Raw genomic sequence first — 22,520 nt, 5'->3', positions numbered from 1 at the left:
GACATTAATAGCATTTGCTACTCTTGTAAAGGACGTGGGTTTGGTTACCAGTACTCACATCAGACAGCTCATAACTCTTAACTCCAGTTCCAGGGCATCTGACACTTCTGTGGGTACTGGCACTCACCGGTGTACATTTATACACAAGCAGACATACACACACACACACACACACACACACACACACACACCCAAAATAAAAATAGATAAATCTTAATAAAAAAAATAAAGCCATCATGCCGGGCGGTGGTGGCGCACGCCTTTAATCCCAGCACTCGGGAGGCAGAGCCAGGCGGATCTCTGTGAGTTCGAGGCCAGCCTGGGCTACCAAGTGAGTCCCAGGAAAGGCGCAAAGCTACACAGAGAAACCCTGTCTCGAAAAAACCAAAAAAAAAAAAATAAAGCCATCAATACACTCGTACATCCCAGTAGACTACACTCTAAGAGGAAATGCAAAGAAATCCTATGCATAATTATTAACTGTTAATAGAAACAATAAAAAGCAGAATTAATATAAATAATATTTGTGGTCATTTAAAAATTTATAGGACAGAGGCTAAAAGAGAGCTCTAGTATGTAACTAAACTTAATGCATACAAGAAAAGAGGAAAATCCACATTAATAATTTTCTCATCTTACTGACTCAAGTTTTTTTGGGGTTTTTTTTAGCATGATGAACAATACACTGTACTAGCAATAGTTCCAGCAGAGGAAGAAGGAGACAACTTAAATAGTATTTGCTGCAACAAAATTCCCAAAAGTCAACAATCTAATTCAACTTTTACCACTGCACCCAAAACAAATGACACATGAAAAGAATGTGATCCTAGCCCTCCCCCTGCCAATGAAAGCCCACAAGACATCAACCTCCTACCATACCAAGTATACAACCCACCAAGATGATTTAAAAAGAAAGAGAGAAAGAAAGAGAGAAGAAAGAAAGAAGAAAGAAAGAAAGAAAGAAAGAAAGAAAGAAAGAAAGAAAGAAAGAAAGAAAGAAAGAAAGAAAGAAAGAAAGAAAAGGCTTACTGTGAATATAGTTTCTACTAATAAGGAGCCACTTTTCTCACTCTGTGGGTATCAGGAAAGGCCTGCCAGGGATCCGGAAATCCTAAAGAGCAACGACAAAGCACCCACTACTAACATCAAAGGGGCCAAAGGGGAGGAAGGGGCTTTCACGTCCAGCTGGTGGTAATGAGGCCATGCCTCTTCTACCTGCACATCATGAAAAACGACCTGTTTAAAACAAAACCCCAAACATGTTAATGTGAACCAGAGGCTGCACAAAAACAAAAATATCCACAATACAACTGAAAAATCACTCATACCAAACATAAGGAAAACCCCAGCCTAAATGAAAAACCATAACCAATAGATGTTCACATCGCAACCATCATAAAAATGATTCCGTGAGCAAATGACAAACACATTTGAAAGATTGAAGATCAAGTTTTCAGAGACATAGAAGATAAAGAATCCAGTGTAAATTTTTGAATTAAATAAGCAAAAACCAAAACATTTACTGCAGAAAATAGTGAATTTAAAATTTGACAATAAAAACTTCTCAATCTAAATAGCAAGAATACTTAAAAGACCTTAATAACTATAACAAAGTATATAACAATTTTGTCAACAGAGCATTGGGAGAGAAGGGAGGTAGAGTAAACAAAGTTCACAAACAAAACTCTCTCCTTGTCCACAGGAAACAAATATAAAAGACAGTGAATGCTAGAAGCTAAGAACAGTGTCAAACCCTACATATACTACACCTTTCTTACATGCACAAATAAATGTAGGTGCACTGAAACACACACACACAGGTAGCAGGGAAGGATAGATAACAATAATAAGTAGGCAATTCTAATAAATGGTAACAGACTCATAAGCATCAATAATGGTTAAGCAAAGTGAGAGATCTTTGCACATGAGTGTTGTGATAGCATCACAGTTGATCTGATAACTCAGGTACTAAATGAGGAATGCGTGGGCAGCAGAAACAGTGCAGAAGCACTAGATGCAGGGTGACTCAACCTAGACACAAGTTACTCAAGAGGAAGAGCAAGTAGTTCTAGGCCAATCCTCACCACAGGACACTAATGTGTGTGTGTGCACACACACACACAGAATTTAACCTACCCATTTGTTTCCTTAAGTCACTTTTATTGTATAAAAACAATGACAGGCAAGGCCTCAAGTAGGAAAAAAACAGTAAAGGGATTCTAAAATATCACTGTTTCCCACTGGCAATTAAGAACTCTTTACCAGTTAAATAATTCAGTATAAAACTTCTAATGCAAGAGTTAGCCATTATTCTTTATTGCTAAAAATATACACTTTAATCCAAGTAAGTGCCTTTTCCACTGCTCCATTTATCCTCAGGTGTATATTCAATTTATAACTGGCTACGAACTATGTGAACAAGAACAGAAACATGAACACACCAGGAGTGTTCAATAATCACATTTCCATTAATACTATGGAGACATGATAAAAGAAAACAAAAAATGTTTGTTTTTAACACATCCCAACAGCAGTTTCCCCTCCCTCTAGACAACAAAAATTTTAATTGTGGGGTTTGATACACATCCTTAATTGGATCTTAGGAGAAAGTAGAATTAATTTTCTACTGTCATGGTGTTTTTTTTTTCTCAGATTTATTTTATGTTTATGCATGTTTTGCCTGCATGTATGTATGTGCATTACATGTGTGCCTGGTGCTATGGGAATCAGAACAGAGGAGTCCAATCTCCTGGAACAAAGTTAAGGATGACTGTAAGCATCCTGTGGGTGCTGAGAACCAAATACTGGAAGAGCAAGTACTCAACTACTGAACCACTCCAATCCCTCTGTCATGGTATTAAAAAAACGAAACAAAAACCCCTCAAGGTTCAAGAGACATTTCAAGAATCTATTTATTGTGTATGCAAGCATGTGTGCATGAGCCATGGGCCTCCCATGTGGAGGGCAGAGAACAACTTGCAACAGGCCATCTCCCTCCATCTTATGGATCCCAGGATTCGGGTGCAGGTCCCCAGCTCTGGCTGCAAGTGCCTTCCTTCACCTACTGTGTCATCTCACTGCCTTGTCACAGTACTTCTAAAGACAACTCCAAACAGATGTTTTATTATTCTCAAGGTCTCTCTTAAGAAATTAACTGCCTGTCCATCTCAGATATCTTCTCGGGGAGAGCAGGGGAGTACTGCTATTGTTTTGAGATAAAGTATCATGCAACCCAGGCTGGCCTCAAATTCACTACTGAATTGCTGATCCTCCTGCCTCCTCCACCTCCTGAGTACTTTGTACCCCTTTTTATATATTATCTATTTGTGTTCGTGCATGAGTGCACATTTGTGCAAAGGTACTCAGAGACCAGAGGAGGGCATTATATCCCTTGGAGATGGAGTAACATGTGATTGTGAACTACTCTAAGTGGGTTCTAGGAACCAAACTCTAGTCCTCTGAAAGAGCAGCAGCACTCTTAACCACTAAGTCATCTCTTCAGCCCTGTCATGTCTTTTAACTCCTATTTGACAGAACATACTAAAATGGTATCTTTACCATCTATTCCTTCAACTTTATTATGCTCTTTTATTTGTAAAGCATATTTTCCTATAGTGAAACACACTACTGAATGCAGATTTAAAAATAACTATATAGTACAGCAGCTAATCAAAAAGACTTATAGCCAAGCTGAACATTTCCAAATACTGTACCAAGTTCTCATTCTCTGCGAATTATGTCTGAATTCTTTGCTTCACTTTTTTATTGGAGTCTTAATAAGAGTATAAAAGGTGTATGTGTGTGCAAGAATAGTGGCCAGAGGAATACCTCAGGTATTGGTCCATCTACCTTGTTCAAGATGGAGAGATGTTGCATACACCAGGCTAGCTGTGTATTCTCCCATCTCACATCCTGTCTTGCCACAGAAGCAATAAGATTAGACATGCTACTGTGCCCAGCTTTACTTGGGTTCTGGGGATCTGGACTCAGCTCCTCCTCACATGTAGATGGCAAGCACTTTACCTACTGAGCCATCTCCAGACCTGTTTTTTTCTTTGAAAATTATTCTATGTAAGATGATTTGAGGATGTCTCAGTTCTTCTGTTGATAATAAATGTGATAATTTCAGAATTTACTGTTATTACTAATAAGACTATTTTATAAAACAGACTTAGAAAACTTATGAGAAGAGATTGCAGAAAATTCAGTACATGGTATCTCTTATTGTTAATGTCTTATTAGGATTTGTTATGCCTTCTTAAATTTAATAACCCAATACTGATACATTATCACTGAAGTCTATTGTTATTCAGAATCCCTTAGTCTTTACCTGATGTTCCTTTCCTGTATACTCCATACACACTTAGCAGTCCTATCTCCTTGGGTTTCCTTAGATTCCAGGAGTTTCTCACTTTTCCTGTTCGGATGACCTTGACTTAAAAAGCTACTATTCAATGCCCTATACTGGAACTATTTCATTCCTCACTGGTTTGAACCAGACTACAAAAGCACACTGCCACTCTGATCACACCCTATCCTGAGTATACAGCAGCAACATGATTCAAACAGTTTCATCTGGAGGAAGTAAGTTTTTCTTATCTGTCAGTAAAATGTTTACAATTAGTAGCTTCAATCATAATAGGCAAATATTAAAAATATATGATTGAAAATATTACTCTGGATGTCTTTAGCTAACCTACATATGCAAAAAGAGGTACATAGTTATATAAATTGTATACTTTTACCATATGGAATATAGTTCTTTCAAAACTTTAAGTGCTCCTAGCATTTGGGAAGTAGAGGCAACAGTCCACAATCATCCTCAACCCCATAGAAACTTCAAGGTCAACCTAAGCCTATGACATCCTGTCTCAACCCCTGCTCTGATCTCCAAATTCTTTGTCCATGAAAATCTTATCTATTTTTTTATGTGAAATTGGGAAGGAAGTTGAAAATTCCAATCCCTGGGCCTGCAAGCAGTTCAGCTGGTAAGGGCATTTGTATTTGAAGCATAAGCATGACCAGCTGAGTCCAACCCCCAAAGCCACATAAAGTTGGAGGGCAATAAATTAGTCTACAAATGTGACTCCACATTCACATGCATACACTTCACATACAGTAATAAACATTAAAATTCTGATTCCCCATGTATGTATTACCTTTCCAGATTACTATCATTACAAACCAATAACCTTTACTGTTATTCTTGGAAGCCTGAAAACTACATTTTCTGGCCTCCTTAAAGACTAAAATTGTGTTAAAATTCTGTCTAGAAGGAGCACTTCAGAAAGCAGGATGAAGGAAAGAAACTTTGTACAGGTCTGGTCCTAACAACTGGCAGAGACAACTACTTTCCAGGTACAGGGCTCCAACCTGTTAACAGAGGTTAGGTGGGGATTCTGTCAGCAGCTTGGGGAAAAAGATTCAGCAGCAGAAGCAATAGCTACTCTCAGCATCAAGATACCTCTTCAACACTTAAGCTCCTCCACCACCTCTTTCTTTTTTCAGTCCAGTTTTGTCAGTAAAGGGTGCTGGCGAGCATTTAAGAGGAAGGGTGCATTTTTACTCCTGCTACGCTGTCAGTGGTTTAATGATCACTTTCCCATAGTCCTACTGATGAAGACCTGACCCACTTCAGACCTGTCACAGGCACAAAGGGAACATTTGGTTTGGTCATTTCATCAGATCACTTTAGCCACCCTATTTAGAATGTCAGAAATAGAATTTAACTTTTTAAAGTATAGTATTCTTTATCTATCATGAAATAATAAATAAAAGTAGAGGAAATGTGGCTAGGCAGTGGTGGTACATGCTTTTAATCCCAGCACTCGGGAGGCAGAGGCAGTATCTCTGTGAGTTTGAGGCCAGCCTGGTCTACAGAGAGAGTTTCATTCAGGACAGCCAAGGCTACACAGAGAAACCCTGTCTGGAAACACAGTAAAGAAAGTGCTTCACTGACTTCTGAGCCTCCAAGAACTGAGCGTGCCTGTGCCATCTCTCCTGCAGAAAAACTCCCCAGACATGACTCGATTTGAAGAGGCGGTTACGTCACAGTGCAGTTGTTAGTGTAGGACCTACACCATAGGACTGTTCTGGTAAGAGATTGAAACACAGATCTGTGTAGACGGAACCCACATTAACACACACAGGAAGAAGACATCCTTAACTCCTCAGATCCAAAGCTTCTGTCCAATAGAACTGTACTCAATACATAGCTTATAACACTGTCATGGCAGTCCTTGAAAATTAAAACAATTACCAAACCCCAACTTTTCCCATTGTTGGCTGATAAAACTACTCTGGAAATCATTTCCTTTTAACTTCTACTCCCTAGAGCATCTCAACTATTAAGTTCTTATGTGTTTATACTGATCTGCTTTACATACATTCCATTCCCACTATCTTAACTTCCATGGCCCACTAAAATACAATGGACATTCACAAGAAGTTTCCCTTGATGACTGATTTCTTATTCCCTTTTAAGACCTCATTCTACTTTACACTAAAAATGAATGATCTTCATGTCCTTACAGAAGAAAAGGGGAACGGTAACTCAAAAACAGCCTCTGGGTAGCACAGCATTCACCACAACATTCCAATCCTAAATACTCCAGTTCAGCCATGCAGCAGGCATCTTTTGGAATGTCTGGCCAGCTGAAGAAAAGACAATGCCAGTCAGTTTTCCTTTGATTTTTTTTCATTACCTTTCCCACTATCACCCTGCTTCTTGGATAAAAATGAGCTAGTCATATTCTAGCTCCCAGAAATTTGGCATTAGCACCTAGTAGCCAACAAGTCTACACAGGGAAAGAAACCAGTGACAAAGTCGCAAGAAAGTTTGTATGTCACCTCTACTCTAGCTAGAAGGAACTGTTCTAGAGGCCCTACCTCCTAGCAGGGCTACAGAAAGTCCCACACTGGTGCACCCTCAGAACTTCTAGACAACCACTCCCAAATGTCTTCCCGATGTACCTACTCTCCCCAAGCTCATAGAGACGCCTTCCTAGTGGTTTCCTGACATTCCTAGCATCCTTGTACCGTAGAGGCTATTCCTGCTCTACCCACAGAGCATGTGCAGGGACAATCCTCCTATGTTCTCTGTTCCATCTTCTACTGTCAAACTGCCCTCATACCTGCTATTCTGCACAACACATGATGCCTTCTATTTAGGCATGCCACAGTTTACTCCATGTGCAATTTGTTTCCCCTTCCTCACCTACCAAATTAACTAGATTTTAAGCACTATGAAAAAAAGAATTTTCTCTGTTTCCTTCCTAAGTCAAGCACACCAACTGTCTAGATTGAAAGACATATTCAATAAATATGTCAGATAAATGCAGGCATGCTTGGTTCACAGGTCTGTGGTCAGGATAAAGCGGGCCTGTCTGGAAACAGTTAAAGATTGATTTCTAAAATGTTTAAAAAAGGAAACTACTTGTCTGACTCTGACATCTGCCCATCTTTTTAATGCCTTTCTCCTAAATTTAAATGACTCCAAGTTTTGCCATAATGTTAAACAATGTGATCAGTCACAATACAGTTCAGATTCATACTTTTAAAAATGAGTATTTTCCAGGGCCAGGCATGGTGGTGAATGCCAATGATCCCAGCCAGCATTTGGGACACAGAGGCAGGTGGATCTCTGAGTTTGAGGCCAATCTGTTCTACATAGTGATTCCTAGGACAGCTAGGGCTATAGAGAAGAGACCCTAAATAAATACATACATACATACAAAAAATTATATTATCCATCATAAAACGCAAAATAGAACTTTTAGTATCCCACAAAAATATTGATAAAAATTTGTGTTATGTCTGCTAGTAGCTATTTAGCAAAATGGAAAACAAAAGACACTGCTTTGTGTATCACTGGGTTGAATATTAGCATTCTACTGTAGCAAAATACTTAATATTTTTTATGAGAGCTTCAAACATGAGCTCTTGATTACAGTATCTAGTCCAACACTGTAGCACTTTTCCTGCAAGGAAAAAAATTATCTTTGAGCACAGTATAGAATTTCTTTTCTGAAATTGAAACATGTCAGTGCATTGCAAGATTGGACTCCTCACCTTTATAAGCCGAAGAGGCTAGATGCCTAAGTTCTACTCTAGCTCTGAAGCTGAAAGAAGTGATGCCAGTAGTTTACATAACACACCTGTACTCACACAATCTATATACAGCTAATGAGTCTTCTACCAAATACAAGAATGAATTACATACTTGCTGGTTTGACAAAAATATAATTCAATACATTTAGCACTTTAGCAATCTTTAAACTTTGGTAATTATTTACTATGAACAGGAAGAAATTATAAAATAAACGCTTTACTGTAAATACAAACATTCTGAGCATTACAGTATTGTAGATGGTCTATCAGAAGAATGCAAAATGCTATTTTTAAGAGTAACATTCAGTTTCTGTGGTAATTTACTAACAATCATTTTTCATAGAATACTTTAAGAAAATAAGTATTTTCTTAAATAAGAGATAGTACTAACAGATTTTTTAAAAAGATTTTATTTATTCTTTTCTTTATGTGTATGTGTGTGTGTATCTGTATGTCAGCTATGTGTGTTGGTACACAAGAGGGGAGAGTATGTTGGATCCCTTGAAACTGGCATTAAAGGCAGTTGTGAGACATCTGACATGGGTGCTGGGAAGTAAACTAGGGTCTTCTAGAAGAATATGAAAGAATAAAAATGAATGCACTTAATTTTTTTCTTAATGTGTATAGGTATTTGGCCTGCATCTATGTCTGTGCACCACGTGCATACCTGGTGCCCTTGGAGGTCAGAAGAGAGCAAAGGATTCCCCGGAACTGAAGTTACAAACAGTTGTGAGCTGACATGTGGTGCTGGGACTAGATCTCAGGTCCTCTGAAAGAGCAGCTAGTGACCTTAACTATTGAGTCATCTCTTCAGCCCTATAGTAGGCACTCTTAAAACTGAACTATCTCTCCATTCATACAGTATGCACTCTTATTAATGGATACTTAAAATATCAATTTGTGAAGTCACGGGGTTGGCTCAGCAGGTAAAGGTGCTTGTTACTAAAGCTAACAACCTGAGTTTGGTACACAAGACTCACATGGTTGAAGTAGACTGAAAGTAGAGAACCAGCTCCCACAAACCGTCCTGACCTCCATAATTACACCATGAAACGGGCACACCTACCTACCTACCTATCTACCTACACACACACACACACACACACACACACACACACACACACACACACACACACACACACACACCAAAAAACAACAACAACAACAAATGCTTGTTTCCTTTGTAATAAAAAAAATTAATTGCATTTCTTTAATTTAGGAAATAATCTACAGGAACTGGACAGATGGTTCAGTAAAGAGTACTTGGCTGTTCTGGCAGAGGACCTAGGTTCAGTTCTCAGCACCCACAAGGAAGCTTACAGCCATTCCTAACTCCAGTTCCATCCAATGCTCTCTCTGGCCTCCATGGCACAGCATGCACATGGCGCACATACATACATGCATACACTCAAAACATTCATATGCACAAAAATAAATCTTTTGTAAAAGAACTATCCTGCAGTAACTAAGCAGGTAGAAGAGTTGTTTACAAGCTTTTTGTCATCTTCACTTTACAATATTTATCATGAAACTATCCCTCCCTCCCAGTGTTATTTCAAGTCAAATTTAAATTGTGAAAATTTCAAAAAGACTTCCAATTCAAAACTTTACAAAAGTGGACATTAGAACTATTAATTTCACTTTCATATCCTGGAGAGATGGCTCATCAGGTAAAATGACCTGATGTTCAACTCCTGGAACCCACTTGGTAGAAGGAGAAAACTGACTCCTATTGGTTGTCCTCTGACCGACACATACATACAAATAAGTAAATAAAATACCAAAATTCACTTTCACAAATAGTAGTTACATAGAACAGCTGAAAATATAGTTCTTGTTAATTTACATCAACTATTCATCCTAGAAAGGAAATGACAAAAACAAGTCACTTAATGTTCACTTATAAATAACCAAGTTTGGGTCTGACATGAGTGTGACTCTTTCTCCTGCCATTTTCAACCTGAGTGAACCTGGGAAAATTACTCAAACTAGACTTTAGTTCCTTCTTCACCTGTACAATGGCAGGTTGCAGCCTTCCTAAGCATGGTAACAGAATTGATATGAAAATATAAAGTGTTTAGTAAGGGGAATCACACAGTGATTCCTTGGTAACTACTAGTTACTTTGAGAACAATATTCAAACCAATTTTAAAAATCATTTATATCTTATCCCGCTATTTTAAAAAAGGTATCCTTAAACATGAGAAGTACCATTTCCCTCATGACACCAGACACTCTTAGTTTCTCAATCCCTGAGTTACTAATAGCTATAGTCATACCATCAGTCTCTGCAAGCACCAAGTGCTCAGGTGAAAAGAATCAGGATTTCATATAATATGCCGGTACAAAGCAAGTAATATACTCATGGCTTACTAGATGTATTCATTGAAACTTAAAAGGAGCAAGAGAGACGGCTCAGCAGTTAAGAGCGTTTGTTCTTGCAGAGGACCGGGGTTTGAGTCCCAGCACCTACATGGCAGCTTACAACCATCGACACATGTGAAAAAAACACTCGTATACATAAAACAAAATAAATTTTATTAAAAACAAGAAAACAAAAAATCTGAGTCAAAGCCTGTCATGGTAGTGCAAGAAACTGAAACAGACGAACAGGGAGAAAACTCTTTCTTAAAAGACCAACAATACAAAAAGACAAACACTGAATATTCACTAAAAGGGTGCGAAACCTACAGAGATGGACACTTACAAGATCAACCTGTGTGACTGTGAATCTTCAACAGTTTCATTTTACTGTCTTTCCAAAAGTGGTCTCCAATGGCAACTAGTCTCACTCACTGCATATAATAACCACACTGTAGCCTAATGAACTGGCAGCGACAAGCAATGAGAATAGGGTCAACTGTCTCCTACTACCTGTATGAGCCTTAAACAAGCTATTAAAATAAGCCTAAATGGTTAACACACACATCCACAACACTCCCCCAGGGCAGTCGAAACTAAAGTGGACGCTCCTGAGCATGTTTTGTAAACTATACGCTTTTATCAAGACTTAAAAAAAAAATCAAGTTTTATCAACTCATCACATTAACATAAAACTTTTTATTACTCTAATGACTTCAATATAGTGCTTGATTCAATTGCCATTTAAAGTCGCCAAAATAAACCATTAGGCAGAAGACGACGCTCATTCTAACAAAAACATATCCGAAGTGTAAGTATCCACACCGGTAAGTATATGATCAATAACTTCCTCTACAGACTCACTAATAAATCAGCGACTCTAAAAACATCAAACTGCTTTAAAACACCCCGTCACCATCAGCTAAGCATCTGCCTTCTAGACTCATTTTCGTCTCGTGTTATCTGCTTATTCTTCCCAACAACCACATCCAGAACACACGTTCACAAACAAAACAATTCTCGCTCGCTGGTGTCAAGTTTTTTTTTTAAAAAAAAAAGAAACGTAAACATGAGCCTCTGTCCCTCCACTAGTCTCTCGGAGCCCTCCGCTCCCGGGGTCAGGTCAAGGCACTTAGGGGTAAGGTAAGCAGAGGGCAAGGTTTTACAACAGGGGGGTCAGGTCAGTTCAGTCCTGACTCGGCCGTCACCACCTGACCGTGTGTTTTCCGCGAAGTTTCAAAGTCAACAAAGAAGTTTTGGGGCGAAGAGGTAGGGCCCACAGGACAATCAGCAAACAGACTCGAACACAGAGGGGGGTGGGGGTGGGGTGGGGGGAGAGTGGGGGAGGGGAGTGGGAAACGCCCCCGGCCTTCGCACCGCCGCCCCCCCCTCCTCTGCGGACCGCGATCCTCCGCCCCGTCAACCCCCACATCTCGGGCACCCTAGGGTCTCGGACGCCCCACGTCCCGGCACCCCCATGTCTCGGACCCCCAAGTCCGGGCACTCCAGGGTCCCAGCCTCGGCGGGGTCGTCGCCCGAGGGAACCGGCGGGGGGGGGGGGCGCGCAGAGGGGTCACCTTCCGACCCGAGCCCGCGGCGGCGGGGGGAGGGGGGGAGGACCCGCCGGACCCGCGCGCCCTCCCGGCCCGGCGAGCAAACTGACCCCCCGGCTGCGGGGGGTGGGGGGTAGGGGGAGCGCCGCCGCGAGCGCCTCGGCCCGACGGGAGCGCGGGCGCCGCTGCAAGGGCGCGGGCGCCGCCGCCGCCGCCGCCGCCTCACCTTCCTCGGCGGTGTCCATCTTGTCTAGGGGGGCGGCGGTGACGCAGCCGCCAGGCGCCCGCGACCCGGCAGAGCCTTCAGGGCCCGAAGGGAAAGGCGGGAGGGGAAGAGGGGAGGAGGGAGAGAGGACGCGGGCCCGGGCAGGTGCGTGCGCTCAGGTGCGAGAGGAAGCCACCGACGCGGGCCAAGAGGGGAAGAGGGACAGCGGCTGACAGAAAGAGAGCGCCGGGGAGGGGGAGGGGCGCGCGGCCGAGAGACGGGCCTGGGCGGGGCGCGCGGCGGAAAAGGCGGGGCGCCGGGGCGCCGCGCGTCACTTCCGGCGCGCACTCCCGCTCGCGCCGGGCGCCGGGCGCCGGGGGGGAGGAGAGCGGCCCCGCGGGCGAAGGCTACCCGGGATCGGGCGGGGGAAAAGAAAGCCGAGGCGGCGTGTCACGGAGCTGCGGCGTGTTCCCGGGGCCAAGGAGCGCGGGGCAGCGGGAGCGAGCGCTGCGAGCCGGGCGGGCGGGCGGGCGTGCGGGACAAAGGCCCCAGCGTTGCGGGTACTCGACCGTGACTCCCCGGGCATTCAGCCTGGGCCCCGGAACGAGCATGAGCATGTTGGTTTCCTCACCAGCGTGCCTATGACGCTCGGTTTAAAGACGTCCAAAAGCATCCCTGAAATGTAAAAAGATAAGCACCCAGGTTATCAAAATTTCTCCTGGGGAGGCTTATGCAATTGGTTGGAAAGTACGCTTCACAGCTGAAAGCCGACATTGAATATACACTTCTCAGGGAAATTGGGCCGGATGGCGACACAGTTACGGACGCTTACCTGGCGAGAGCTAAATTGCTGATGAAAGAATGATGAAAGACTCTGCTCTTCTCGCATCAGTTGGCCATCCTCCCTCACAGAGTCCTTAGTTTCCTCTAAATAAATAAGATAGTATAGGTTAGAAGCAAAGAAGTCTTTCCAACCTCGACGCTTAAATACTCAGGTGACAGAAAATAGATTCAAGAAACCGAAGTTTCTGAGTAGGAATTGGAAAGACCTTTCTTTCGATCCACATCTGAGTAAGGCTTAAAATAATGAAAAGGAGCCCTTCAGAAACAACAACAACAACAACCACTCTTGAATAAAATTGATGTGTCTGCCTTCTGTATTACTCCGGGCAAACTTACTGCCGCGGTAATGGATAATAATAATAATAGTGGATAGCAATAACAATAACTTTGCAAAGGCTGACCTTGAGAATTGAGCTGCCATTGAGTAAAGACTATCTCAAAAAAATAGCAAAATCATATTCGAAGGCAGCTCTTTTCCCCAACTCTGCTCTTCCCACATGATTCCAATAAGAAATCAGTGTAAGGTCTATAGCAGCACACTTTTGAGCCAGCTGAGACCAGGGACACAGAACCAGAACTCAAGCCTGTCAGCATGGGAGGAAGGATTCTGGGAGAGAAAGTTTTGCTGAATTTGTTGAATTGTGAAAATCAATCAGACCTGCCCAGATGCCTCTGATAGAAACTTAACTATGGTTAGGCTAAAAGGAGGAAACCACTCTTAACGTGAACTTCAAGGATAGGACTTTGCTGGGCCACAGGGCTACTAGAACCCGAGTCTCTCTGCCTCACCCCCAGCTTGGCCTTTCTGTGCACATTGGGTTCATCTTGTCCACCCTGCTTCTTCTATATGGCTGGATACAAGGCCATTGATGTTCTTGGCTTTAAAGCTCCAGCCTTAACATTAAACAGGGTGAACATGAGGCTCTCTATTACCAAGTTTAACACTCCCAGGGAAGAGCAACTAATTCATCCAGCAAAATGCCCATCCCTGAACCTAATGACTGTCCTGTAACAACATGGATGCAAACATGTCCGAGGTACTGCCACATGTGTGTGGAAATACACTGTTTACTGTGCTCTGAGGGTACTTTACTGATGGTGTAAGAGGCTGTTGTAATTTGATCTGAAGGTGTCACTTTTGGAAAACACTGGAAACTTTGGGAGGTAGGGTCTAACGTCAGGTGCCTAAGTAACTGGGGTGTGCCACCAGAAGATAGTCCATGTAGGTTTGTTCTTGGGGAGTTCTCGCCAAAAAAGCCTAAGTGTAGCCCAGCCTTGCTTTCCGCTCCTGATTCCAGATGCAATCACTTACTTCTGCGTGCACTTCCCCTTCCTCCCTTCCCACATCCTGCACAGCTTGGGGCAACGGGAATGCAGAAAGGACAAGTGTCATACAGAAAAGCTGGGATCCTGTGGGCCATGCTCATTCTCATGGACTGCCATCACTAGTCCACAACCCAGAAGCTCAGTGTGATTACTAGGAGCAGCACAGGGGGGAGGAGTGAGCTAGTCTTACTTTTATTTTGCATTGGTGTTTCGCCTGCATACATGTCTGTGTGAAGGTGTCAGATCCCCTGGAACTGGAGTTAAGGAGAGCTGTGAGCTGCCATGTTTGTGCTGGGAATTGAAACCAGGTCCCCTGGAAGAACAGCCATCTCTCTAGCCCCAAGTGAGCTAGTCTTAATGGGAGTCTCTGTAGCAGAGCTGTCTTACTTTGCAGTCATCTGGAGGAAGAAGCTGCAGTTACTAGTTTTTGCACATACTGGTCAATTGTTGTTAAAAAACACTTGGACCAGAAGAAGGCTTTGCTATGCCTCTGAGCCTCACTGACAGGAAGGCTTTGTCAGTTCCCACGGGTCTGAGGCAATTGGTGTCCTTAACATGGCTGTGCCCATGTCAATAATACACATTCCCTTAGGACTTCATCCCCTCCTTACATATTCACTCAGGGCTTCCTCCCTCCCCACACACCAGTCATCATGGGATCCTCACCAGACATGAAATTATGAAGGACACCGTGGTCTTGAACCTACAAAACTGAGCAAGGCAAGCCTCTTTTTCCTCTCCCCATCCCTCTCCCTGGGACATGGTCTCACTGTGTAGCCTTGGCTAGCCTAGAGCCTCTTTTTCTTTGTAAGCAACTTGTGTCAGGTATTTTGTTATGCGATGAGAAAATGACTCAGGAAGACATGTGGGAGGACACACTATAATTTTTTGAGCAAGAACTATGACAATAGCAAACGAATAATAACAGTAATTAGCCAAAGTCCCTATTATGTCCCATGAATATCAATAGCAATTCTGCAAAGTAAATACACCCATTTCACAGATGAGCTGTCAGATTCACGGCAGGAAACTAGCACGAAGGGAAAAAGGAAGAAGCATTAAGGCACAGCTCTGCCTCACTCTGGGGCTCCATATTTTAAACCTCGTTGATTTAGCGTTAGCAACTTCTCACTGTCCTTATGTCCTCAACTCTGTCTTTTTTGCTGTGAGCTTAAGTGTGTCTCCAACCTGTGACCTTGCAACAGTCGCACAGAACTCTCCTGAAGAAACAGAGGTACGGTAACTAAGCCAAGAGCTTTACCACGACCGTAACATTGCCAGTAACAAATCAGAGGGCAATAACATTGACAGTAACAAATCAGAGGGCAATAACATTGACAGTAACAAATCAGAGGGCAATTACGGTGCCGTGTTAAACTCCTTCCTTCCCACTTCGCTTACTCTCCTTGTTTTCCTCTTCTCACCTCCCTTTGTTCCTATCTCCCCTCCCTTTCTGTCTTCCTCATCCCGCTCCTCTTCCTGGAAATGGGACCCAAAAGCAAGGTGGGCAAGAAGGGTGTGCAGGGGAAAGAGAGAAGCCTGGTGTGTCTAGACAATCTATTACACTGAACAGCTAAAGACGTTAAGAGTCAAATGGCCAGATTCCCCAGTAATAGAGAAAATGCATATGTAGAGAGAGGGAAGGCTAGAAATATTTCTGAAAAATAAAATACATTCGTCACTCCTGACATGTTCCACAGCTCAGACTAAGCCATTGGTGATGAAATAATCTCAGGCAATGAGTTTGGTAGAAACGAGCTTGGGCCCAAGCATCATGGCACACATCTTGGAAGACAGGGGCAAGCTGATCTCTGAGTTTGAGGCCAGTCTGGTCTATAGAGTGAGTTCCAGACCATCCAGGACTAATTGTGTGTGTGTGTGTGTGTGTGTGTGTGTGTGTGTGTGTGTGTGTGTGCACGTGCACATGTATATAAACTACAAGAGTAAGAAATAACACACAACAGACAGTAGAAATCACCCCCACGGTCTTCCCTCCCATCCCTGGAGAGGCACACAGTCTCACCCAGACTGAATCTTCATGTCTCCCTGCACACAGTGTTAGTAGATACTGTGGTCTCTTCAGTTACCCACCACCTGGTATAGTTACCTGCCCTGAGACTAAACCTCTGATAGCTTCCTTAGCTTATAATCTTAACAATATGTACTCTTTTAAATTCTTTAACTTCTAGTTCAGAAGCTCAAAAATCTCTTAAGAATTATCTGCCGTAGTTGGGGTTGCTGGATAAAAGCACTATGGCCAAGGCAACAGAAGGAAGTGTTCAGTTGGGTTCCATAGGAGCGCACATCACCACTGTGGTGGGGAGCTTGGCAGCGGGCTGGCAGCCGTGACACTGGAGCAGCAGTTGAGAGTTCACATCCCCATCCACAAACCGGAAGCAGAGAGAGCTGACTCAAAATGGCACCAGTTTTTTTTGAAACCTCAAAGCCTGCCCTCAGTGACATACTTTCTCTACCAAGGGCCACACACACACTTCCTAATCCTCCCCAGATAGCCACCAACTGGGGACCAAGTACCAGATGCCTGAGACTTCTGAGGACATCTCATTCAGACCTCAATACCTAACACTGTTCTCACTCTTACAGAGTCACACCACTGTCAGTAACATGGGGGCAGAAAAGGAAGGAGCTTGAGGCAGAGCCATGAGCACCCAGGCCCTGGAAGTCCTGCTCAACTGGCCACATTTAGTTCATGTCCATCCTGTCTTGTCAAAGATTAGAAAAGCCTTCCTCCTCCCTACCTCACCCCGTCTATCGCTTTCCTCTGGGTCTCCAAGTAGGCTAGCCCTCCGGTTTCTCTATACCCTGCCTCATGCCCCACTTCTTTGTCAACCCGATTGTGAGCACCCCTCTCTGGAGCTTTCCAACCTCTGGAGAAACTGCTTGGGTAACAAGCAGATGGTGGCCAGACCATTTGTAACAATAGAACTCTGTCCCACGGTCTGCCGCAGCCAGTTCAGAGAGCCATGTCCCATTCTCTGCAGCAGGGAGCCTGACACAGCCAGGTCAGGGTTTAGTCTATAGCACGGACCCCGGATGTGTTTACTACTGCTTCTACTTCAGGACCAGCCACAGAAAGGTAAATAGGCTCCATTCCAGACACATGGAATGTCCGGACTCTAGCTCCTCTGCACCTCATTCACACCATTGGCCTCCAGCCAGGTCTCCTCCCTACCCACCCCACCCAGCCTTGCTTGTTCTTCATTACAAAGGTTTCACTTTTCTGCCTGCCTTTAGTCTCTACCAAACACAAATAGGTAATGGTGGACTCCTTTTCTGCAGACCATCTCTGCTTGTTCTCGTTTGGGCAGCCTTTGTTTATTTTCACCTAAGTTTAGTGGCTACCTCTGAGGTCTTATGGCTGGAATCTTGCCCACCCCGACCTTCCGATACTCTCCTCCCCTCTCTCTGCGTGAGGGCTCTTCACCAGCCTCCAGTCCGCCTCATTTCAGCAGGAACGATGGTGCCCGAGCATTAGCCCTTCCCTTCAGTGACTCATCAGTTTGTTCATTGTGTCAGAGGAGAATCCAATCACTGTTGGACACCCACAGAGCCTCATTTTAGCCCCAGTGCTAGGGAGGTAGTTGCCATGGTGATAGATGCGGCAGGCAGGCTCTCTGCAGAGTGGCTGGCTACAGGCAGCCCATGCCAGGAGGGGCCAAGCCTTCTGCACGGTCTGTGTCGCTCAATGTGCCCAACCCATCCCCCCACCTCTGAGAATACAAGGGAGGTAGGGAGTGGGAATCTTCCCCGTCTATCATTCTTAGAGCCTTGTTTAGCATACCCCCCACGTTGGTTCTTAATGGTTGCCCTCACTGGGTTGTGCAGCTTAAACGGTTGCTCAGCAACGAAACAACAAGATAAATGCAACCTCCATTGAATGTGTATGAATACCTCAATTTTTTCAAGAGGGTGTGAATCCAAGAGCCCCATGCTAAGATGGGGGTAGGGCAGTCTCAGCCTTCTCAAAGGAAGGTTAACAGCAAGAACAGAGAAAGTGCACACATGAGTGCACATACTGATAATTTTCAACCAGCATTCAGCTCCAGATAGAGAAATGAAGCTTCTCCGTTCCTCCAGGGTCCCCAAGGAGGCTCCTCCTACCCTTCCTCAGTGTCCACCTCTTCAACATGGACATGATTTCCGCTAATACCTTGCTGCTCCACCTGGTATGAAACTTACGTAGCTAGAATGAGACTGTAGACCCTTTGTATCTGTCTTAATTCATGGGCACTATGACACAGACTCCCCATATGTTGCAGTAAGGTGTGTGTGTGTGTGTGTGTGTGTGTGTGTGTGTGTGTGTGTGTGTGTATTAACACATACACACTGCTGAGCCCAGTTCCCTTCACCTCAGCCACAAGACTGCCCCATTCAGTAGCTGGTCTTCTTCTAAATAACTCCCAGCTTAACAAGAACATTGAAGCCTGTAGTACGAATTCTCACAGACATTTCACCCACAGTCGCCAAATGTTACTATTTTGCCGTTTTCCTTACCAATGTTTCTCTCATTGTCTGTATAATGTATCAATTTATTTAAAAAACCATTTAAGAGATTGTAAATATACATTCTTATCCCTGGATATGTCAATGCATGTGTGTGTGTGTGTGTGTGTGTGTGTGTGTGTGTGTGTGTGTGTGTGTGTGTGTGTGTGTGTGTGTGTGTGTGTGTGTGTGTATTTTAAGGATCACTTTATTTTTTTTAAATATGTAGTGGTGGGGTTTGCACATGTGAGTGCAGGTGTGTACAGAGGCCAGAGGTGTGACTCCCCCTGGAGCTAGAGTTAGAGGTGGTTGTGAGATGCCCGGTGTGGGTACTAGAAACCTAACTTGGGTCCTCTGCAACAGTAATACTTAACTGCTGAGCCAGCCCCTAGTGTGTGTATGTATAGTTTTTATTATATTTTTATTTCTTTTGTTTGAATGTGTGGGTGGGGAGGACCATGCCACAGCTCACAGGTGGAGATCAGAGGACAATTGTAGGAGTTTCCTCTCTCCTTCCACCATGTAGGTCCCCGAGATCAAACTCTAGTTACCAGCCTTGGGGACAAGGGTCTTCACCTGTAAGCTATTTCACCAGCTTGTTTTTTTGCTTGTTTGTTTTTTGGTTTTTGGTTTTGTTGTTGTTGTTGTTGTTTTAGCAGAGTCTCACTAAGTAGCCCTGACTAGCTTACAACTCAATATATAGATCAGGCTAGCTTTGAACTCCCACCATGATCTGCAGTGATAGAATCCAGGTGTCAGAGTCTGATTTGCTGGCACTAAGAATTTGAAAAGAGCTCCTTAAATGTTGGAGACGATGGACCTGGGAACATGGCACAGTTGCTGGTCCTGGTCTCTACAGGCTTTGCCCCCTACTCCAAGGACCTTCAGTGGTCCCAGAACCTTCTCAAATCTCCCTGCTGCCCCACCACTGAGAAGAGAAAGGGGGCAGCATGGAGTAAAGGGGAGGTGATGGAGGAAGAGCCTGGAGCTGTCTCCCTGGGTGCTCTCCTGACTGAGACAATAAGTTGCAAACACTCATAAGGCCAGTTGGGTCTGACTCACTCTTCTCCTGTAAGCATACAGTTCCATGGTTTAGTTTATTCGAACAGTCACACAGCCCTGGCATAATCTATCTTCTCCATTTTCCTCTCTGCAGGAAGAAAGCCATCCCCATTAGCAGTCACTCACTCCTCTCCAGCCAGTGACAGCTGCTGATCTGCTTTTGGACTACAGGTTTCAGAGAGTGTGCTGGTTTGAATGAGAATGGCCTCCATAGGCTCCTATATTAAATGCTTGGTCCACAGTTCAAAGCTGTTTTGGAAGGATTAAGAGGCGTGGCCTTGTTGTAGAAGGTGGCCTTGGAGATTTCAAAAGCCCGCAGCTTTCTCAGCTCAATAAGCCTTGTGATTATATCTCATGATGTAAGCTCTCAGCTACTGCTCCAGTGCCATGCCTGCTTGTCTGCTACCGTTCTGCCTGCCATGATGGCCATGGACTCACTGTCTGAAACCATAAACCTCAATAAACTCTTTCTTCTATAAGTTTTTTTTTTTAATCATGGTGTCTTCGCAGCAATAGAAAAGTAACTAAGACAGAAAACGTGTGATCTTTCATATCTAACCTCTTTAAGTAACATGCTTCCAAGGCCCACTCATAGTATAGCATGAATCAGCACTTCATTCTTTTCTATTGCCACATAATAGCCCATTGTTGTGCAAATACCTATATGGTCTTTTTAATAAAAAACCCGGAGCCAGATATTGGGATAAATGCTGAAAGATCAGAGAGACAAAGCAACAAGCCACAGCCACCTCTTACCTCTAGGACTCCTCAGCCTGAAAAGCCTTCAGTTCCTGTCTCCTCACGCCTTATATACCTTTCTCTGCCCTGCCATATCACTTCCTTCTTAGTGCTGGGGTTAAAGGTATGTGTGCCTCCCAAGCAAAGGCACGAGATCTCAAGTGCTGGGGTTAAAGGTGTGTGTCACCACTGCCTGGCTCTGTTTCTCTCCTAGACTGAGTCCATTCAGTCCATCAAAGCCATCCAGGGTGGCTTTGAACTCATGGAGATCCAGATGGATCTCTGCCTCCCGAGTGCTAGGATTAAAGGTGTATGCTACCACTGCCTGGCCTCTATGTTTAATCTAATGGCTTGTTCTGTTTTCTGATCTTCAGGAAAATTTTATTAGGGTACACAATATACTACCACAGCCCATTGTATTAATATGCCCCGTTTTGTGTATATCATCCTCAGGTACTGAACACTCAGATTGTTTCTGCTTTTTTTGCTGTTACGAATAATCATAACAATCATAGTCATATTGTGTGGATAGGTGTACTTTTGACTTTATACTTTGAAGCAAAATTGCTGAGGTCAAGTGGTAAGTGACTTTGAGGGACTGTCCAAACCTAATATTAGATGTTGGAGTAAGAGGGAGCAATTTAAAAAGCAAACAAGGGTGGGAGATGACTCAACAGTAAGAGTGCTTGCTGCCAAATCTGATGACCTAAATTTGATCCCCAGGTCCATGAGGTGGAAGAGAAAACTATCTCCCACAAGTTCTTCCATGCCATGCCATGCATGTACACACACACACACACACACACACACACACACACACACACAGAATGAAATTAAATGTAACCTAAGAGGAAACAACAGAATGCACAGCACTGATCACTCCCCCACTGGGGATTTAAGGAGAGCCTCTCTAAGGATATCCCAGAATGCAAGAAAGAAGAGATGTTCTGGAAAGAGGGGATGGAGCAGAAGAACATCAGGGGAATAAGTACTTCCTCCTCCCCCAGGGAAGGAAAGAGACAGGCACCCCACCTTGTAGCCATAACCCATCCCAGATGTTTTAGCTAGAAGTGGGAAATCCACAGGGGCGCCCAAGAGAGGCCAGCTCTGCAGGGGGATCTGCCAGGTCTGGGGAGGAGCTCAGCAGCTGAGATAATATTTGCCTCTACCTCCCTAAGAGTCTGTGTGTTGGCAGCAACTCAGAAAAGAGGCTTCTGGGAAGGAAGAGCAGATTGCATTAAAACTAAGCCATGTCTGAGTATTTGATGCTTATAGCAGTAGTGAGAAGAGAGAAGATAAACTGAGGCATTAAGTCAGTGACACACCAGGAAGTTTAGATGGGAATCTAGAGGCCCTGGTACTATGTACTTCCCCTGGGCAGGTGGTCGGCTCATATCCGAGTGGTCTTGGAGGTGGAGAGCCAGGGAGTCTGAGGGTGGAAGTCTCACGGGGCTGCTGTCTGGGAGACAGTGAAGGGGAGGAGGTAAATGCTTAACAGTAGCGGGTGGTGAGTGAGGAGAGTCACATGGCTTCTTTAAGCTTTCGTTTACATCTTCCAGAGAAAGAACAACTTGGTCTGACATTCTCGGCTCCTGGGGCATGTGTTGTCCCTAACTGCTTGTTACGTTTGCAGTGTAAAAAGTCCCCATGGGATTGTGTGTTTGAAAACTTGGTCTCTAGCTGATGGCACTCTTTTGGGAGGTTATAGGAACTTTGGGAATAAGTTACACACCTTGAGAGGTGTACCACGCCCTGCTTCTGCCTGCTGTCCTTGTCCTGATCTATCGTCTGTGCCTCCTGCCACAGCTCAGGCTGCTGCT

General features: G+C 43.9%; 1 protein-coding gene and 1 long non-coding RNA gene across 3 annotated transcripts in view; both read right to left on the bottom strand.

Moving 5' to 3' along the window:
• Positions 1–12,510, bottom strand: part of Marchf6 (membrane associated ring-CH-type finger 6) — a 63,497-nt gene extending 50,987 nt beyond the window's left edge. Inside the window, exon 1 of one of the 2 annotated variants that reach the window (XM_052743012.1) lies at positions 12,250–12,510. In XM_052743012.1, the coding sequence (XP_052598972.1) occupies positions 12,250–12,268 (19 nt within the window). In that variant the 5' untranslated portion in view covers positions 12,269–12,510. The remainder of the gene's footprint in view (positions 1–12,249) is intronic. The other variant, XM_052743013.1, reaches the window with a different exon arrangement.
• A 349-nt stretch (positions 12,511–12,859) lies between these two features.
• On the bottom strand, positions 12,860–17,868 carry LOC128113209 (uncharacterized). The gene is made up of 3 exons (XR_008219377.1): positions 17,761–17,868; positions 13,061–13,155; positions 12,860–12,903 (listed from the first exon to the last, which is right to left on the bottom strand). It is a non-coding gene; the product is annotated as an uncharacterized LOC128113209 (long non-coding RNA).
• Between the last annotated feature and the right edge of the window lie 4,652 nt (positions 17,869–22,520).

The sequence above is a fragment of the Peromyscus californicus genome, unplaced genomic scaffold (assembly GCF_007827085.1).
Source record: "Peromyscus californicus insignis strain IS unplaced genomic scaffold, ASM782708v3 Scaffold_18__1_contigs__length_77618521, whole genome shotgun sequence".
NCBI classification, from domain to species: Eukaryota; Metazoa; Chordata; class Mammalia; order Rodentia; family Cricetidae; genus Peromyscus; species Peromyscus californicus.
The sequence above is the reverse complement of the archived record's forward strand: the minus strand, read 5'-3'. Positions and strand labels throughout refer to the sequence as shown.